This window comes from Camelus dromedarius, chromosome 10 (genome assembly GCF_036321535.1).
Source record: "Camelus dromedarius isolate mCamDro1 chromosome 10, mCamDro1.pat, whole genome shotgun sequence".
In the NCBI taxonomy this organism is placed as follows: Eukaryota; Metazoa; Chordata; class Mammalia; order Artiodactyla; family Camelidae; genus Camelus; species Camelus dromedarius.
The window spans coordinates 69,326,802-69,342,893 of record NC_087445.1 but is presented as its reverse complement, the minus strand read 5'-3'; the positions used below and the strand labels follow the sequence as shown (position 1 = coordinate 69,342,893).

Sequence of the window (16,092 nt, the reverse complement as noted above, 5' to 3'; positions counted from 1 at the left end):
CACTTTGTTTCATAGTGTGTTGCAACCCAGTACTCCACTGCACACATGAACACACAGATATACAAATGCACACACTTCAATTGAAAGAAAGGTTTCACAATATTTTACCCTTAGTACATGTGATGCGCTGTTGTGTGCTTTGATATTTCCTTTCGTTTCTTCCAAAAATGCTAGTCATGATGCTATGGGTTATGACTTACAGTTTGGAAAACACTGCACTAAGCCGTACCATTTATTCATTTATTGTTCATTTACTCATTCATTCAACAAAATGAGCTTCTTCTCTGTAGCAGTCATGGTGCCAGATGTTACTGTTAATGTCTTTGACTGAGACTTGTTTAACCCACAGTATAATCTTGGTTAGGTGTAACTGAGGGGTCCTGCTACTTTGACAAACAAGAACCTCAGTATTGTAAAATTCTGGTCAGATTGATAACCAGATTCGTTTATAAATATCTTGGTTCTCACTTGCTTTTTGTTTCTGCTAAATGATGTGGAAGTGGAAACCAATTTGTTTAAGCAGGCGCATATCAGTGGTGTTCTGAAGAGATGTTGCTAGGGCTCTATACTTGGTTTAGATTGTTACTCATTTTCTAAGCCAACCATGTCAGCTGCTTTATTCATCATTTTCATTATTTCCTTTGAATTTGACATTTCTGCCTCTGAAGATTAATCTGAGTCCGTAAAGACTCTAACCGAGCTCTGCGTCTGCCCTTCTGTCTTGCAACAGGCATGTTAACATTGAAGAAATGAAATTTAATATGATAGTTCCTGTTACCTGCACTAGAATAATTTTAAGTTTTGGAAGGCTGTAGCAAAGACAAACGTGTTACCTTTTTTTCTAATAATGTTTATGTGTGGTTACATTTATTTATCATGAGTAATCAGCAAATTCCTTTTAGAACATTTTGCAGGAACAAAATGTAGATTCTTTTACATATAGAGAGGTAGGACATATTGGTATTATATCCATGAATATTTCTGTGTAACTCATCTTGATAGTCTTGTTGAAGCCTAGTAAACTATCTTGGCTATTTTAGAAAGGAATGAAATTGTTTCAGGGAAAACGCGAGTTAGAGAGAGGTTTCTAGCGCCAAAATTAAGACATGGCTTTATACGCCAATTCTTTCTTCTGCCTATACCCTCCTTGACTTTCACTTGTCTTACTGGTAGTCATACTTCAGAACTCATAAACTCTGGGAAGTCTGTTACTACTGTACCCTGCTACCAGACTGAATGCTCCTCCTTTGTGCTAGTGGAATTAAAACAATTTTTTTTTAGGTTAAAAAAAAGACAATTAAGCAGCAATATTGTCTAGTACTTTAGGGTTTGCAAAGCTATTCTAATCCAGACCATGAGGAAGCGAGAGCTCCATGTCATTTATAGGTAATCTGTTAACTCATTGATTCTCTCAACAGTTCTTTGAAGAAGATAGTATGACACATTTTATAGGCTAGAAACTGTGGTACCTCTGGAGAAGTTGAGAAACTTTCCAAACACACAGCCAGCAAGTCACAGAGCCTAGATACAAGCCCAAGGATTCTGACTCTGGAGCCCAAGTTCTTAATTGCCATGTTCTGCTGCCTCTGCTTGAAAGATTTCATAGAGCAGACAGTCTTTTATTTCCTTTCCATCTCTGAGTTGGGGCTTGCCTTGCCGTGGGCCCCGAGCTCAACTCTGCCTCCCCACCCAGGCCTGTTCCCTTGACTACCAGGTAGATGTTTACCTACCCCAATTTTCTCAAAGTTTCAAGTTTAAGAGTTTAAAGTTCTTGAAAACTCTTAGTTTTCTCCCTCCTCTCTTCTCTTACTCTTTAGGAGGGGAGCAAGAGAGGAAGATTCCAATAGTTTTTACTTTAGTGTCTGATTTTTTTCCCTTTTATTAATCAATTTTCAGAATAGCGAATTGGTATTCTTGCAGCCTCCAGTGGTAACTAATGAGGTTTTTCTTTTTAATATTATTATAAACATTGATTTTTATGTTTGTTTTAATCCATTGCCATCATTATCTTTTTGGTGATGGCCTGCTCCATCTTAGGCCAGTGGGAGGTTTTTATGTTGATTTCTGTATCCTTTTGACATTAACCCCATTATTAATCTTGGGTAGTACAACATTCATCTTGTATATATTGGAATCAACCATTTCTCTTAGGAGTCCTGGCTCCTGTTCATAGGAAATGCTATTTTTAGAGTTCACAATCTGAACCCTTCTACTTTCTAGTATTCCCGATCAAGACAAATAGTCAGTTTCTCTGATAATAAGAGTTTTCTGTTTCCTACACTATTTTTACCCATTGCTATTTTTTTTATCCATTGCTATTTTTGTAGATAGCAAAGTTCCTTGTTCAAAGTTTCAAATAACTATCATTTTTTAAACCTTCAACTTTTCATTGACTTTTCTGTCTCTTACCTTACTGCCTTATGAGTGCTACAGTTACTAAGGAGCCATAGTCTCCTTTGTTTTTATTGCTGTTGTTACTTTATATATATTTTAATCGTAGTATTTGTAGCAAGTGTACAACATAGTGATTTAATATTTTTATAGATTATACTCTATTTTAAATTATTATAAAATATCGGCTATATTCCCATAGCCTTCACTTTGATGTACCTATTTGCCTGATTTTCTTCCCATTATATTTTCAGGTAGACTAATACAGATGAAGAAATTGAATAAATAGATTAAGAATGCTGAATTAGGAACGCTTGTGAACATCTCCTTCGTGTTAGGCTCACTAAAATAATTCAGACGTGATGAATCTGAAGTTTCAGTGAAGCATGTGACACAATCATGATATGCTTGTGTGTAAGATAGATAAATGCTGGCCAGACTCGGGTGTCTGGCCTAATTAACAGGCAAAACTAGTTTAACAGCTATTTCCAGGATGCTAATTTGTATAAGTCAGACTGGAGAAGGGGCTCCAGCAGCTTGCCTGAATACGATATTGTTGTTGAATATTGTTTTAAGGATGGAAATGAAAATGATCTAATACTGACCATACATGGAAAAAAGGAGGAGGAGGGAGAAATAACTTGCATACTGCGTGGCAGACCCTGATCCCCAAAGATTTCAGTAGGCCAAAATGATGTATAGAATTTATTATATAAGATAGCATTGATCAAGGACAAATGTAAAGTCCCACCTTTGAGTTCAAGAAGTCCTACCCTTCCCGAGAACGGAATTAGAAAGATATGGGTTAATGATATATGTGATAAATACTTCAAGATTTAGATGTATGTGAACCAGATATGAATTAAGTGTAGGGGGATTGGTAATACAGTGGTCTTAGAATCAGAAGGTCTTAAAATTCTAACTCCAGTTCTACTCCTAACTGTGTAGCCATGATTAAATTTTCTGACCTCCTTAAGCCTCAGTTTTCCCATTATAAACTGTGTGGCATCTTTATAGCATATACTGTGTGTTTACTGGTGTTGATAGTTGCAGAAACACAAGGAAAGCTAGTTGAGTCTTAAATTAAGAAAAACAAACCATTCACTTCTGATACTTTTGTTTTATGAGAAATTCTGATAGTATATGGTTAAGAAAAACAAATGGGAGAGGAAAAAAATTCCACAGATAGGAACTCTGTTTATCTTTAAATCTCTAAATGGTTGGTATACGAACTAGGCTAGGTTATACATTTATTTTTTGCCGTGAGCACATAACTCAGGGCAATGAGGAAAGCTTCAGGTTAACAGACTTTGTCTCAGTGTAAAGAAAAACTTTTGAACCATTGAAACTATCTAAAATGGAATGAATGGAATGAAGTGCCTTACTGAGTCACTGGAGATGTGCAGGTAGAGTGTGGGACAACCCTTCATCTTGGAATATTTTACAGGGAATTCATGCCTCGGGTAAAGGTCTGTTCAAGCCAGTTTAAGGCCTTTTCTAACTCTAAGATTCCCAGTTCTGTAATATGGGGATAATGAAACTTCTCACAGTTATTGTGATGAATAAATAAGACAGTACATGTGAAAACTTCTTGAATGTTGCATGGTACATGATTGGTACTCACTGAATTTTCTTTGCTGTATCTATAAGATAAAAATAATCCCTGCCCTGGCCTTGGTACATGTGAGATAATGAAGGTAAACATGCTTTAAATATCCTTCAAGTCCTTTACAAGAATGAAAGGTGCAGAAGTCTATATCTGACATCTGGCCAGGCGTTTGGCTTCAGTGTTTGTTCATTTACAAAGGGAGACCTTGGTTTTTGTCTTTTTTTTTTTTAAGCTTTTCTGTGAGGGGTTTTTGTTTTGTTTTGTTTTCAGGTGGGGGAGGGCCTGACTTACTTGCATCGAATGGATAGATTTGCCTTGCTGTAGCCACAGAATGTGTTGGTTAAGTGCAAAGACTTTGGGGATTCCAGGCCTAGCTTGCTTTCTTACTAGCTGAGTGACTGTGATATCACCTCATGAGCTTCAGTTTCCTTAACGTAAAGTAAGGGTACCTTATTTAGGTTTGTTGCGATGATTCAGCCCAATAACATGTGTTAAGTAATTGGCACAGAGTCTGCATGCAAGTGCTCAGTTAACAGTAGCTTCCTTCATTATGATCTTTTTCCACATGCTGTGAGAGAATTTGCCAAATGCTTCTTTGAAGGGCTATAGGGTTGATTGGGAGATGGCCTTTCTCTTGTACCTTTGAGAAACTTCCTTTTGAGTTGATTCCTGTCTGTGACATAGACCAGCGTCATTTATAGAAGCAGAATATGGCAGTAAGAATAGCTATGGCCAGACAGAGAAGCAGTCACAGGACTCAAGGGGAGTCTAGTCTCTCTGTGCCCATCAGTGGAGAAATTCTCCCTTCCAGTCTTGGATCTCAGTGTGGCCTTTTTTAAACTCTCATGAGAAGAACAAAAAGCATTACAAGACATGAACAGATTCTCAGCATGTCTATATTTGATTGTTCTCCAATGACGTTATTGATCTCCAGTCCTGATACTGGCAGATTGGGGTCAGCCACTCCTTAAATGGACAAAGTACTTAACTTTCTTTTAAATCTCCGAATTTTCTCATTTACAAAATGTTAATAGTTGTACCCACCTTTGGGATTATGAGAATTACATGACACAACACAAAGAAGGCACAGTGCCTAGTTGTAGTAGGTGCTCAGTGAAATCATATCTGTGAAGAAAGGAAGGTGAGATTCTTGTAGATATTGGTTAATTTTAACTATTTCTAAGTCTGTTCTAGTAGAGTTCTGGTTTATATTTTAATGTATACATATAATAGCATATTGGCAATTTTAATTAAAAATTAGAAAACTTAGATTCTTCTGTAGCCAATTATGATTTCCTGGCAGCGTTCCATGCTCTATTTCCAAGCCCTTTGAGCAGCTCAGGCCCAGCACTCTAGGAAATTACATCTCACGCATAGTGAGTGCTGTCCTCATGCCATTCATTTTGCCTGTTTGGCCCTTCCTGGTTTAGTTTTTCAGCTTGCTATTGTAACTTTCCTCTAATGTTTACCTTGAGCTTCTTTTCCTTTTTAAAAAGAAAAGGAATGCTTATTACTCTAGGGCCATTTTTATAGGGTTATCTTAGCCAAGTTTCTTTTAGTTACAAATAACAGAAACTCATTTAAGTTAGTTTAAGAAAGATAAAAGAAAGAATTGTATCATAAGAACATGGGAATGTCAGTTTGTCATAGTCTGTCAGTTTGCCCAAAGTTAGGAAGTGAATCCAGGCTTTAGAAAGACTTGGAAAGGTCTATGAGTAGGAGCTGTAGTCCTCAAAAACTAGACAATTCCCTTTTCATATTTTTCTGTTTCCCTATCTGTGTGGTCTCATACATCTGCTTCTCTCTGCACACTCGCTATTTGCCTTGTGACTTTGAGCAAGAGTCTTAGTATGTCTGGTTTTTTTTGTATGACAAATGTGTGTTAGTTTCCTAGCTGCTGTCAAAAATTACCACTAACCAGTGTCTTACAACAACAAAAATTTTTTCTCTCACAGTTCTTGAAACCAGAAGTCCAAAATCAGTTGGCTGAAATGAGCAGAGCCACACTTCCTTCAGAGGTTCTGAGGGAGAATCCATTTCCTGCCTCTTTCAGCTCGTAGTGGCTGCTAGTTAGTCCTTGGCTTGTGACCAGCTTCTGCCTCTCTCGTCACTTTCTCATGTATGCGCCCACATGTGTGTGTGTTCTCTTTTGTCTATATCACATCTCCCTCTGCCTCTCTCTTATAAAAACATGTGATTGTAAGTAGGGCCCAGCTTTATAATCCAGAATAATCTCCCCTTAATTTGATCATATCTGCAAAGATCCTTTTTCCTTACAAGATAACATTTACAGGTTCCAAGTACTGGGACTTGGTATCTTTGAGTGGCCATTATCCAGTATTACAAATGAGGATCATAAAGATATCTCTCAAAGATGACATATAATAAAGGCTCTATAAATGCTAGCTCTTTCCTTCTCTATGTTCCTCATACACACACACACACACACACACACACACACACACACACACACACACACAACATCATGCCCCGCTTTAACATTGCCTTTGGATGCTTGTCTTTTCAGGTATGTCATTATCACTTTAAATACCTGTTTGGATAATAATGATAATGAAAATAACAGCTATCATTTATTTACTGTCTCTAGCAGCCTAAGCACTGTGCAGAGTACTTTATCCACGATGTATAGATGCCATTATAATCCCCATTTTACAGATAAGAAACGAGGCTCAAAGAATTGACTTAATTTGCTCAAGTTCACCCAACTGCTAAGTGTCAGAACTGGGGTTCAAATAAGGATCCCTAATTCTGAGGGCTGTATTTTTTTTTTCACTGAGACATTTATTTTTTAATTTATTTTTATTGAGTTATAGTCAGTTTACAATATTGTGTCAATTTCTGGTGTACAGCATGTATTCTTAATCATTATAGCTTGCCTGTTGCTCAAGATTGAGCTTCAGATCTCTGGTATCCTGCCTTGGCCTCTGATCAGAATCTTTCCTGGAGGTTTCTTGCACCCGCTAGCAAGGTCTGAGATCACAGTTAACAAGGGTGCTTTTTTGGTCATATGTCTGTTCTGTGGCAATTGCTTGGTCCTGAGTAAGTGGAATTTGAGGGAAGAGAAAGTAGAGAGCTATATTCCAGCCTGAATTTCCACTTTGACTAACTTGTTTGTTGCTAGGCACTGAGTTCCTTGACTGTGGGGATCATGATGATTTATTTTTGAATACCCAATACCTAGTGTGGGACCTGGACACAGAGTAGATACTCTGTTGGAATATCCTTCAACAGGGACTTTTATTCACTGTTGTGTCTGTGCCTTACAACAGTGCCTGGAATAGAATAGTTGCTCAATCTGTATCTGTTGGATGGATGGATGGCTTAGCTGGGCATGGAAACTTCTTTCCCTTGTTAACTATCGTTTATTGGATATATACAATATGCTAGGCACTTACATACATGAAAGTAATTCTTACCACCTTCCTGCAGGGTAGGAGGGATGGACTGTTGCTGAGGAAGATAAGGGAGAGGGAGAAGTTAAAGATACCTTCCACATTTCCAATATGGATACTGGTTCAAGTGATGATGAAACCCAGAGGGAAGAACATGAGGTTTTTTTTTTTTGAAAGGCTGTGTTTGTGGTATCTGCAGGTAGATACAGGAGTCTGTTCTTACATCAAAGGCTTTAAAGATGCCCCCTGTTTGCCAGTTAGCCTGGAAAGGGTGATTTCTGCATCTGTCCAGTGTTGCTTATTTTAAAACTGCAGGCTCAAAGCCATTATTTCCACTGTGTTGTAACTTGAATATGTTCAGTTTCTGTTCCAGATGATCGGGCTGAACAACGAACCTGTCTCATTTGTGGGGACCGCGCCACAGGCTTGCACTATGGAATCATCTCCTGTGAGGGCTGCAAAGGGTTTTTCAAGAGGAGCATTTGCAACAAGCGGGTATATCGGTGCAGTCGTGACAAGAATTGTGTCATGTCTCGGAAGCAGAGGAACAGGTGCCAGTACTGCCGCCTGCTCAAATGCCTCCAGATGGGGATGAACCGGAAGGGTGAGTGGTGCCCATCACTTTACCTTTAGTGTCAGCTATTAAGCCTTGGAGTTACTCATTTCCCAAGCCTACACTCTATGCCAGGCCTTGTGCTGTGTCCTCATAACCCAAAAATGAATCTGCCTACGGGAATCTCCTGGATTAGCTGGAGAAAAAGACTGGTGAGATGTTAAGGATCCTGTGAGAATGAATGCACAGGCTCCACGTGGCAAGACCTCAGTGAATAATCCAGCCATGACTAGTGTTAATATACTCCACTAATTCTTTTTTTAGGGCAAGATGACAGGACATAGGAATTTTAGATGAGAAGGCAGTACATTCCCTGAATGTGTTATCATTTTGTTTGCTAGAATCATGGCCTATTCAGAGGCTAGATATGCCCAGAAATCAGCATCCAGTTTGGTGAAGAATTTGGGATTTATTGGGAAGTTTTCTGAGAGCCATTAGCTTAAAATGACATGAATAAACAGATATTCTGAGAGGATTAACCCCCAGAGGCAGCTTTGAAGAATGGATGGGGTGGAAGAAGCAGAAAAGCCACCTACAGTTTTAGAAAGGTCTAGAAGAAGGTGTGAAGGATCTAAAGGAGGGACGAGAAAATAATGGCACAGATGGGGAGATACAGGAGAAGCTCACCTGAGAGCAGTGGTGACATACCAGATGCTGGGCAGCACCAGAAGTTGAAATTGAAGATTTGAATTAATAGTGAGTGAATTAATAAAAGCAGAGTGGGGCAAAATGTTGGCCTCAGTAGGTGCTGAGTTTGAGGTACCTGAGAAGGACACACATAGATGTCACCAAGGAAGTTGGATATATATGATTGGAACCAAGGTGAAAGTCTTGCCTGCAAGTAGTTTTGTGGAGCTGTTGGCATAGAGGTGGTAAAGTGTTGTTAGTGGGTAGAAGTCACTCAAACAGAGAACTTGGGTGCAGAAGAGGGCCAATGTCAGAAGTCCAGGAACCCTCATGGAGGGTAGAGAGTGCAGTGTAGTTCAGTGAAAGAACAGAGGCTCAGGAGGCAGAAATTGGTGACAGACTAGCTCTGTGACCTTTGGGCAGTTTGCTTTATGCCTCTGATGCTCAGTAGTCCTACCTTTAAAATGATATGATAATCCTTTCAGAGTTCTATGGAGGATTAAATATGGCCATGTATATAAACTACCCAGCAAGGTATTGGGAGCTCATAGTAGCAGTATGCAGGGGTGGGGGTTGGTCAGATTTAATGAATTGTTCAGAAAGGTTTTGTAGCAGACATGCAGATATACTTCAGTTTTTTTTTTTAATTGTGTGTGAGATAATGAGAATTTTTTGAAAACTTACCCATGATGAAGGAAAAGTAAAAGAGATATAGAAGCAAATTTAGGTAAATATAGGTCATTTATAATTTACTTATAATACTAATATTTATTGAGCACTAAATGTACTAGAAAATCTTACGTACTTGTTATACATTATCTCATTAAATACACATAACAACCCTGTTATTAACTATTACCCTCAGTTTACAGATGCAGCTTAGGGAGGTAAAATGATTTGCCTGTTAGTTTAGTGGTGGTTATATTGACAGTTAATAGTTTTTAAATTGTAATTTGTTATTAATCAAGCATGGCTTGTACCTCACCACATGGACAACCTCCTGCTTCATGTGTTTACCATATGGGATAACTATTTGCATGTTGGAATGTCCTCTATTTACTGAACGATAAACACCTATAATAGGGCATTTAAACTGTTACCAGCTTCGTTGCCTGTCCGTGTTTCTAACATCATGTTCTGTCCAGAACTTACTGTGCCTCAAGCATGTCTTACACTCCCCTGCCTGCACTAGATTCCTCCCTCTAGCTAGAAATCTTCTTCCTTCCCCACTATCATTTTATTCCTACAAAAAACCCTTCCCAGCCACCATTACCAAAAACGTCATGTCTTGAAGAGAGTCTTTTGTCATCTACTCACCTTCATCTGATTTGATTTTGGTCTCCAAATCCCTTTGTTGCCCTTACTGTGAGTATTTTACCAAAGCATGTTTATGGGTTGCCTTCTTGATTACTCTCTCTCTGATGAATCATCCTGCTTATTCAGTGTGAAATTCTGATGCTTCCAGCCAAACTTACCTATTTCAGGGAAGCTTACCCCCATAACCCGTGTCTAACCCTAGCTAGGAGATGGCACGTGGGATGTGAGGGGTGTAGAGCTACCTTCCTAGGCCCATTTGCACGCAGAGCAGGCAGGCTCAGTTGCATGGTGAAGGCTGTGTCTCAGAGGGAGAAACCCTGCCACCTCCTGGTCGGTGATGAGAAAGCAGAATTAAAATTGCAGTTGCCTTTGGAATGTTTTGGGGTGATGGAACTATGATGTTTGACACAATTTTATGCATCTGTCAAAACCTAAAGAACTAAACACCACAAAAGAAGTGAATTTTAATGTATATAATTTTTAAAACAATCAGTATATGGCGGGAAAAGATAGGCTATAGACTGACAAATGAATCTAACTGATACTACAAATAAATCACATAGCCACACTAAAGAGACTAGGAAAGAAAGGAGTTGACCTTGGAAAACAGTGTTTTGACTGTATACTGTAAGACTGAAGACAAAAAGAACTGTGTACAAAAAAGCTCTAGTTTATAAATTTGTTTCTCTCAAGGTTATGGGTTAGGAATTCTGTCACTACTTTGATTATATACTAGGGTTGAACAAATAAGTGAATATACTGTAGACAATGAGAACTGAATTTCTCGCATCAGGGAAAGAAGTTATAAATCAGGAAAAGAGAAGGCTAGAATGAAACTTGGTGCTAGATTGGAGTCAGAGGTTTTAATACGGACTTAGGTTTAGGTATATAGATAGATAGACAGACAGATAGACAGACAAATATGTGAGTAGATACATGAGCTGGTATACATATGTATATTTTCTAGCTATCAATAAAAGGAATCAATACTCCTTGAAGAACTGGTTGATTTTACGGCTGATGAAGGGAAAATGTAAGATGAGTGAGCCTGGAGCATCCTGTGGTGCCAGAAAGTTAGAATGTGCTCTGTGTGTGTGTGTGTGTGTGTGTGTGTGTGTGTGTGTGTGTGTGTGTGTGTATTCCAAAGAATAAAACATTCATGAGTTCATACTGATAGAACGAACTGAATGGAGGAGTGGTGATTCTTTACAGAATTGTAATTAGTTAAGAGTAGAAGAAATGAGGGAAATAGAAAATCGCCATTAAAACACCTTAGCAGTAATTGCTGCAGGCAAGATGCACTGATGAATGCTAAAATAAGAGCATGGGTTTAAACAGAAACAGAACATTTGCCCTGTCTCAGAATATTTAGTAATTACAAAGGGAAAATAGTACATTTCAGTAGAGAATATTGACAGATAACACTTTATTCAAGTGATCAAGGGTGACATCAGTGTGCTTACATTGACATCGTGTACCCCCTGATAGGACACACTAAGAAGGGTACACGTATACAGATACACACACACACGGATGGATAGATTCATTCCCAGTCTAATCATGAGAAACATACAAGCCCAGATTGAGAGACATTCTTCAAAATAACTGGCATTCTACAAAATACTCCGCAAAAGTGTCAAGGTCACAAAAGATAAGGAAAGACTAAGAAACTGTCGCAGATTGGAGGAGACTATGGAGACAGGACAACTGCATGCCATGTGGGATTCTGGATTGGATTCTGTAACAGAAGATGGACATTAGTGGAACTGGGAAAAGCTGAATAAAGTCTGTACTTTGGTAAATAGTATTGTACCAGAGTTAATTTCTTAGTTTTGATGAATAGTCTGTGGCTGTGTAAGCTTAGTTAACAGAAGGGGAGGCTGGGTTTAGAGTATATGGGAATTCCCTGTGCTATTTTTCCAGTTCTTCTCCAAGTCTCAACTTACCTCAAAATTTTAAAAATTAACTGTTAAAAAATGCAGCCACTATGTGTGAGCCTGTCCTCTGTTGTCCCCCATCTCTGCACGTAGATATCTTTAGATATCTTTTCAGAGCTAGAAGTTGGCTGGTAAGGAAATTAATTATCAAGGCCATGAGAGAGATGTAAATAGGATGATGAGTAGAGGCTTGTCCATGCCTGTCCATCCCCACTGCTACCCCAGTATCCGAAACGTGTACTCCTCAGCCATCTTGCAGTCTTCAGATAAAGTTGGGCTCCTCAGAATGATTTCCAAGGCCCCTCTGGCATTCCTTCCCTTCTCCAGACTCTGCTGCTCCCCCTACACAATCTGCATTCCATCCCAATTCTCCAAAAACTCGATGATGTTTCTTGTTTGGGGGCTTTGCACATGTGGTTTCTTTTTCCTGGAATGTTCTGCCCCCTTTTCTTCACCTGACTGTATATACTTTTCTTTTTAAGCTCAACTTTTATTTGTAATATTCTCTAAGAAGTCTTCTCTGACACCCCTCCCCCACCAGATGGCCCTCCACAGCCCTTTTTTGCCCTCTGCCATAATGCTCATCCCCTTGTGCTGTGTTTGTATACTTGTCTTTTCCCCCCATTGTTAGACAATGATCCCCTCAAGGGCCATTACCAAGTCCTACTTTTCTCTTGTGTCCCTTAGCAGATAACCCAATTAGGATAGGATGCTTCCTGGTTTGATAGATTGACTGTGGTGGGGGACCGGGACAGGAAGTGGGATGGGGAAATATTGTTAAAATCATCAGAGACAAGAGGAAGCTACACTGAGCCCCATGGGGGAATTCATGTCGTTAAGTAATCATGTGAAAATATTTAAAATTCCCTTAACTTTGTTGTCTCATAACTTGCTAGATAACTAGTTCAAAAGTGAAAAGGTTAAGGAAAGCCTCTTGGAGGCAGTTGATGTTTGTAGAAAGGCATTGTGAGGTGAGACACTGATCCTGTGGCATTGCTATATCACTTTACTAGGAAAAAAAATGGAACACTGAGAAATCTCAAGGAGAGAAAACATTTGAGCAGAATCTTGAGGGAATCAAAGTCTAAGCTCCTTATAAACTAAAAGAGCTTTGTAAAAATGACTCCTCCTCTCCCTCTCTCTCGTGTGTGCGCGTGCGCTCATTTGCGTGTGTGTTTTCTTAACTATTTGGGAGTAAGTTACAGACTTCATTCCCCTTTGCTTCTAAATAACTGCAGCATTATTATCAAAATCAGGAAATTTATACTATTATCTAATTGCAGGCCTTATCCAAATTTCACCAGTTACCCCAGTGACCTTGATAGTAAAGCAGCTTATATTTTCTAATCTAGGAGCCAATCCAGAATCACACATTATATTTAATTTTTATGTCTCTTTAATTTCCTTTAATCTGAAATGATTCCTCTTTTTTTTCTTTAATAACATTGTCAATTTTGAAGAAAACGAATTATTTATTTCGTAGACTATCCCTTAACTTGGGTTTCTCAGTTTCCTGACAATTAGAATCCGGTTATGCAGTTTTGGCAAGAATGCCACAAAAGCAGTGTTGCGTCCTTTCAGTGCATCCTGTAAGAGTCCATGGTGTGAGTTTATCCCATTACCAGTCATGTTAACTTGAGTCGCTTAGTTCAGGTGGTGTCACTTGGGTGAGGTGGTGGTGTAAAGTTTTCCACTGTAAAGTTTCTTTCTGAGTAGAGGCAACAACACGTGCAGAGGCAAAACTGTGTTGTAGAACAGCACGGCACGTTTAAGAGCTAACAGATAGTTCTCTGTAGGGACAGTGTAACATTGTGGCAAAAATCAGATGGGGAGCCCCACAGGAACCAAACCAGATCACAGAGGATCTTGAATGCCAGGCTAGGGAGCTTGGATTTAATTAGCCCGTAGACCAAAGGGAACCACCAGTGGATTTTGAGCAGGGCTTTAATGTGGTTAGCTTTGTGTCTTTCTGGGTTTGGTTGGCTGCTCAGGCCTAAGCAAGTGAGGAATGGTAGGTACATGAGTTCTAGGGTAGAAAAGGTATTTGTGCTTCTTATGAGCGGATGGAAGGACCATAGCTGGTGCCGCCCTCTTGGGCTTAGACAAGGGGTGCAGCAGAACCATTCCTGTGACCCTGCACCCAGAAACCTTTGTTTTGTTTGTTTTAATAAGTTCACTACCAGAAAAACTCTCAGCTCTGCTGGAAAACTTGCTCTTAGCTGAGTGTAGCATCAAGGAACAAGCACAACTTTAGAATCAGAAGACCTTAACTGAAATCCTATCTCTGTCAAGTCTTCCCTGAGTAACCTTGAACAAGTCCTGTTTCCTCTCTGAGCTTCCGTTTCCTCATCTCTAACCTGCATAGGATTATAATAATGTATACTTTCTAAGGTTGTCATGGGGATTAAATGCAGTCACGTATATGTGAGTAAAATACAAGTGTTAAAATAAGATCCAAGTTTTTGTTTTAACAGAGGCACTGTGACACATGGTGGTGTTGCCCACACTTCAGGCAGTTTCATGCTATCTTGAGAGATTTTACCACCTCTGATTAAACCAGTACCATTGTTTTGTCCTTCTTTAAATTATCTTTTTGGAAAAAAAAAATCAAAGTTTATTTTAAAAGGGGATTTTTTTTTTTATCACCTCAGTGATTGGGAAATCGGTATTTTTTTTAATGCATGTTAAGATAAATGTATAATTAAGAATTTATCTATGTACCACCTAAAATTATGTTTCCCTGCTGGGATGCACACACACTTCGGGAAATTATAGTAGTGAAGAGGAGGCTGGTCTTAATCTGATAGTCTGAGTTCCAACACTGAGATTACACTTGGTCTTAGCCAAAAGGCTGAGAAGTGATAAACCCTGATTTTAATGTTTAATTTCTGTCACCCTAAGCAAAACACTTCATTTCTCTGAGCCTTAGATTCATCTGCCCAGGGGGAATGATAATACTAATACTTCCTTCATGGGTTTATTTTACCCAGGACAGCACATAACATATGTATGAGTTTCCTTACTCCAGGTGGGGTTGAGGGACAACATGAGCTTTTAAATACCAGAAGGAGAAATTGGTAAGATGTAAATCTTTAATACTGGTGGTCCTTTAAACAGAAAGGAAAGCATGTTAAGTTACATCCTCAACTCTACGACACTGAGAGTGAACTATCGACTGAAAAATATTCCGTGTTGTATCTGCCAGTGATAGATCTTTGTTCTGTACCTGTGGTTGGTACCTGAAGCCAAGACATGGGAGATATCTGTATTGACCCCGGAACAGCAGAGGAAGAATTTTAAGGATGTTTAGAACTTGAAATTAGGTTGAAAGAGAGCTCCTAAACAACAACCAGCGTGTACCTAGATAATGAATATATTTAGCTGTTTATGTTTCTTGCTCCAGATTTCACAGCAGCCTTGTAAAGCAGACTATGTTACCTCCTCCTTTATACGCCAGGCCCTGTTCTTGCTGCTTTAGCCCTGTTACACATAATCCTCACAGCACCCCACCCTGTAAGACAGGTTCCAGTAGCCTCTTTATTCTTCAGTAAACTGAAGTTCACAGAGATAAGAAACTTGTCTCTAATTACACAAACCTGGCAGAAACAAGATTTAGGCTCAAGCTTGTCTAATTCTGAAGTGTATAATCTTCCAAGACCAAGAATGATGTCTGCTTTAAGGAAAATGAACTTCCTGTCAGCCTTTCAGGTTCCCCAGGAGCCAAGTGTTAGACTTGGACCGCTCACGTTCTGAGGGCAACCAGCCCTGCCCTGAGGACTTTCTAGATTGTTTATGTTAAATTTTTTTAGGCTATTATGGCAGAGCTTGCTCTCACATGATTCCATTAGCTTATCTTCTGTTGTTACTAGTACCCGCTACAAGTCACCCTCCACGGTGGCCATCACAAAGATTTTTCAGAAATGCCAACCTGACCACATGCTCCCTAACATTCAAGGCTGTCTGTGATCTGGCCCCTGTTGGCTTCTCCAGCCTCATTTCTTGCTACTGTTCACACACAACACACACATAACACGCTTCAGCCTAATTGAAGCACTTGGAAATTCCCAGAAAGACCACTCCATGCTTACTTTCAACTTGAGACTTTTTCTGTATACTGTCCACTCAGCCTGGAGCAGCACCCTTTTCCTCCCTGCGTAAATCCTATTTATCCTTTAAGACTCAGTT

At 39.3% G+C, this 16,092-nt stretch overlaps 1 protein-coding gene across 2 annotated transcripts in view; it reads left to right on the top strand.

Annotated features, from left to right (window-relative positions):
* The window catches only part of NR6A1 (nuclear receptor subfamily 6 group A member 1), a 204,165-nt gene that overhangs the window by 160,472 nt on the left and 27,601 nt on the right, over positions 1–16,092 (top strand). For both annotated transcript variants that reach the window (XM_031450436.2, XM_064490505.1), the window contains exon 3: positions 7,775–8,017. In XM_031450436.2, coding sequence (XP_031306296.2) covers positions 7,775–8,017 — 243 coding nt within the window. The remainder of the gene's footprint in view (positions 1–7,774; positions 8,018–16,092) is intronic.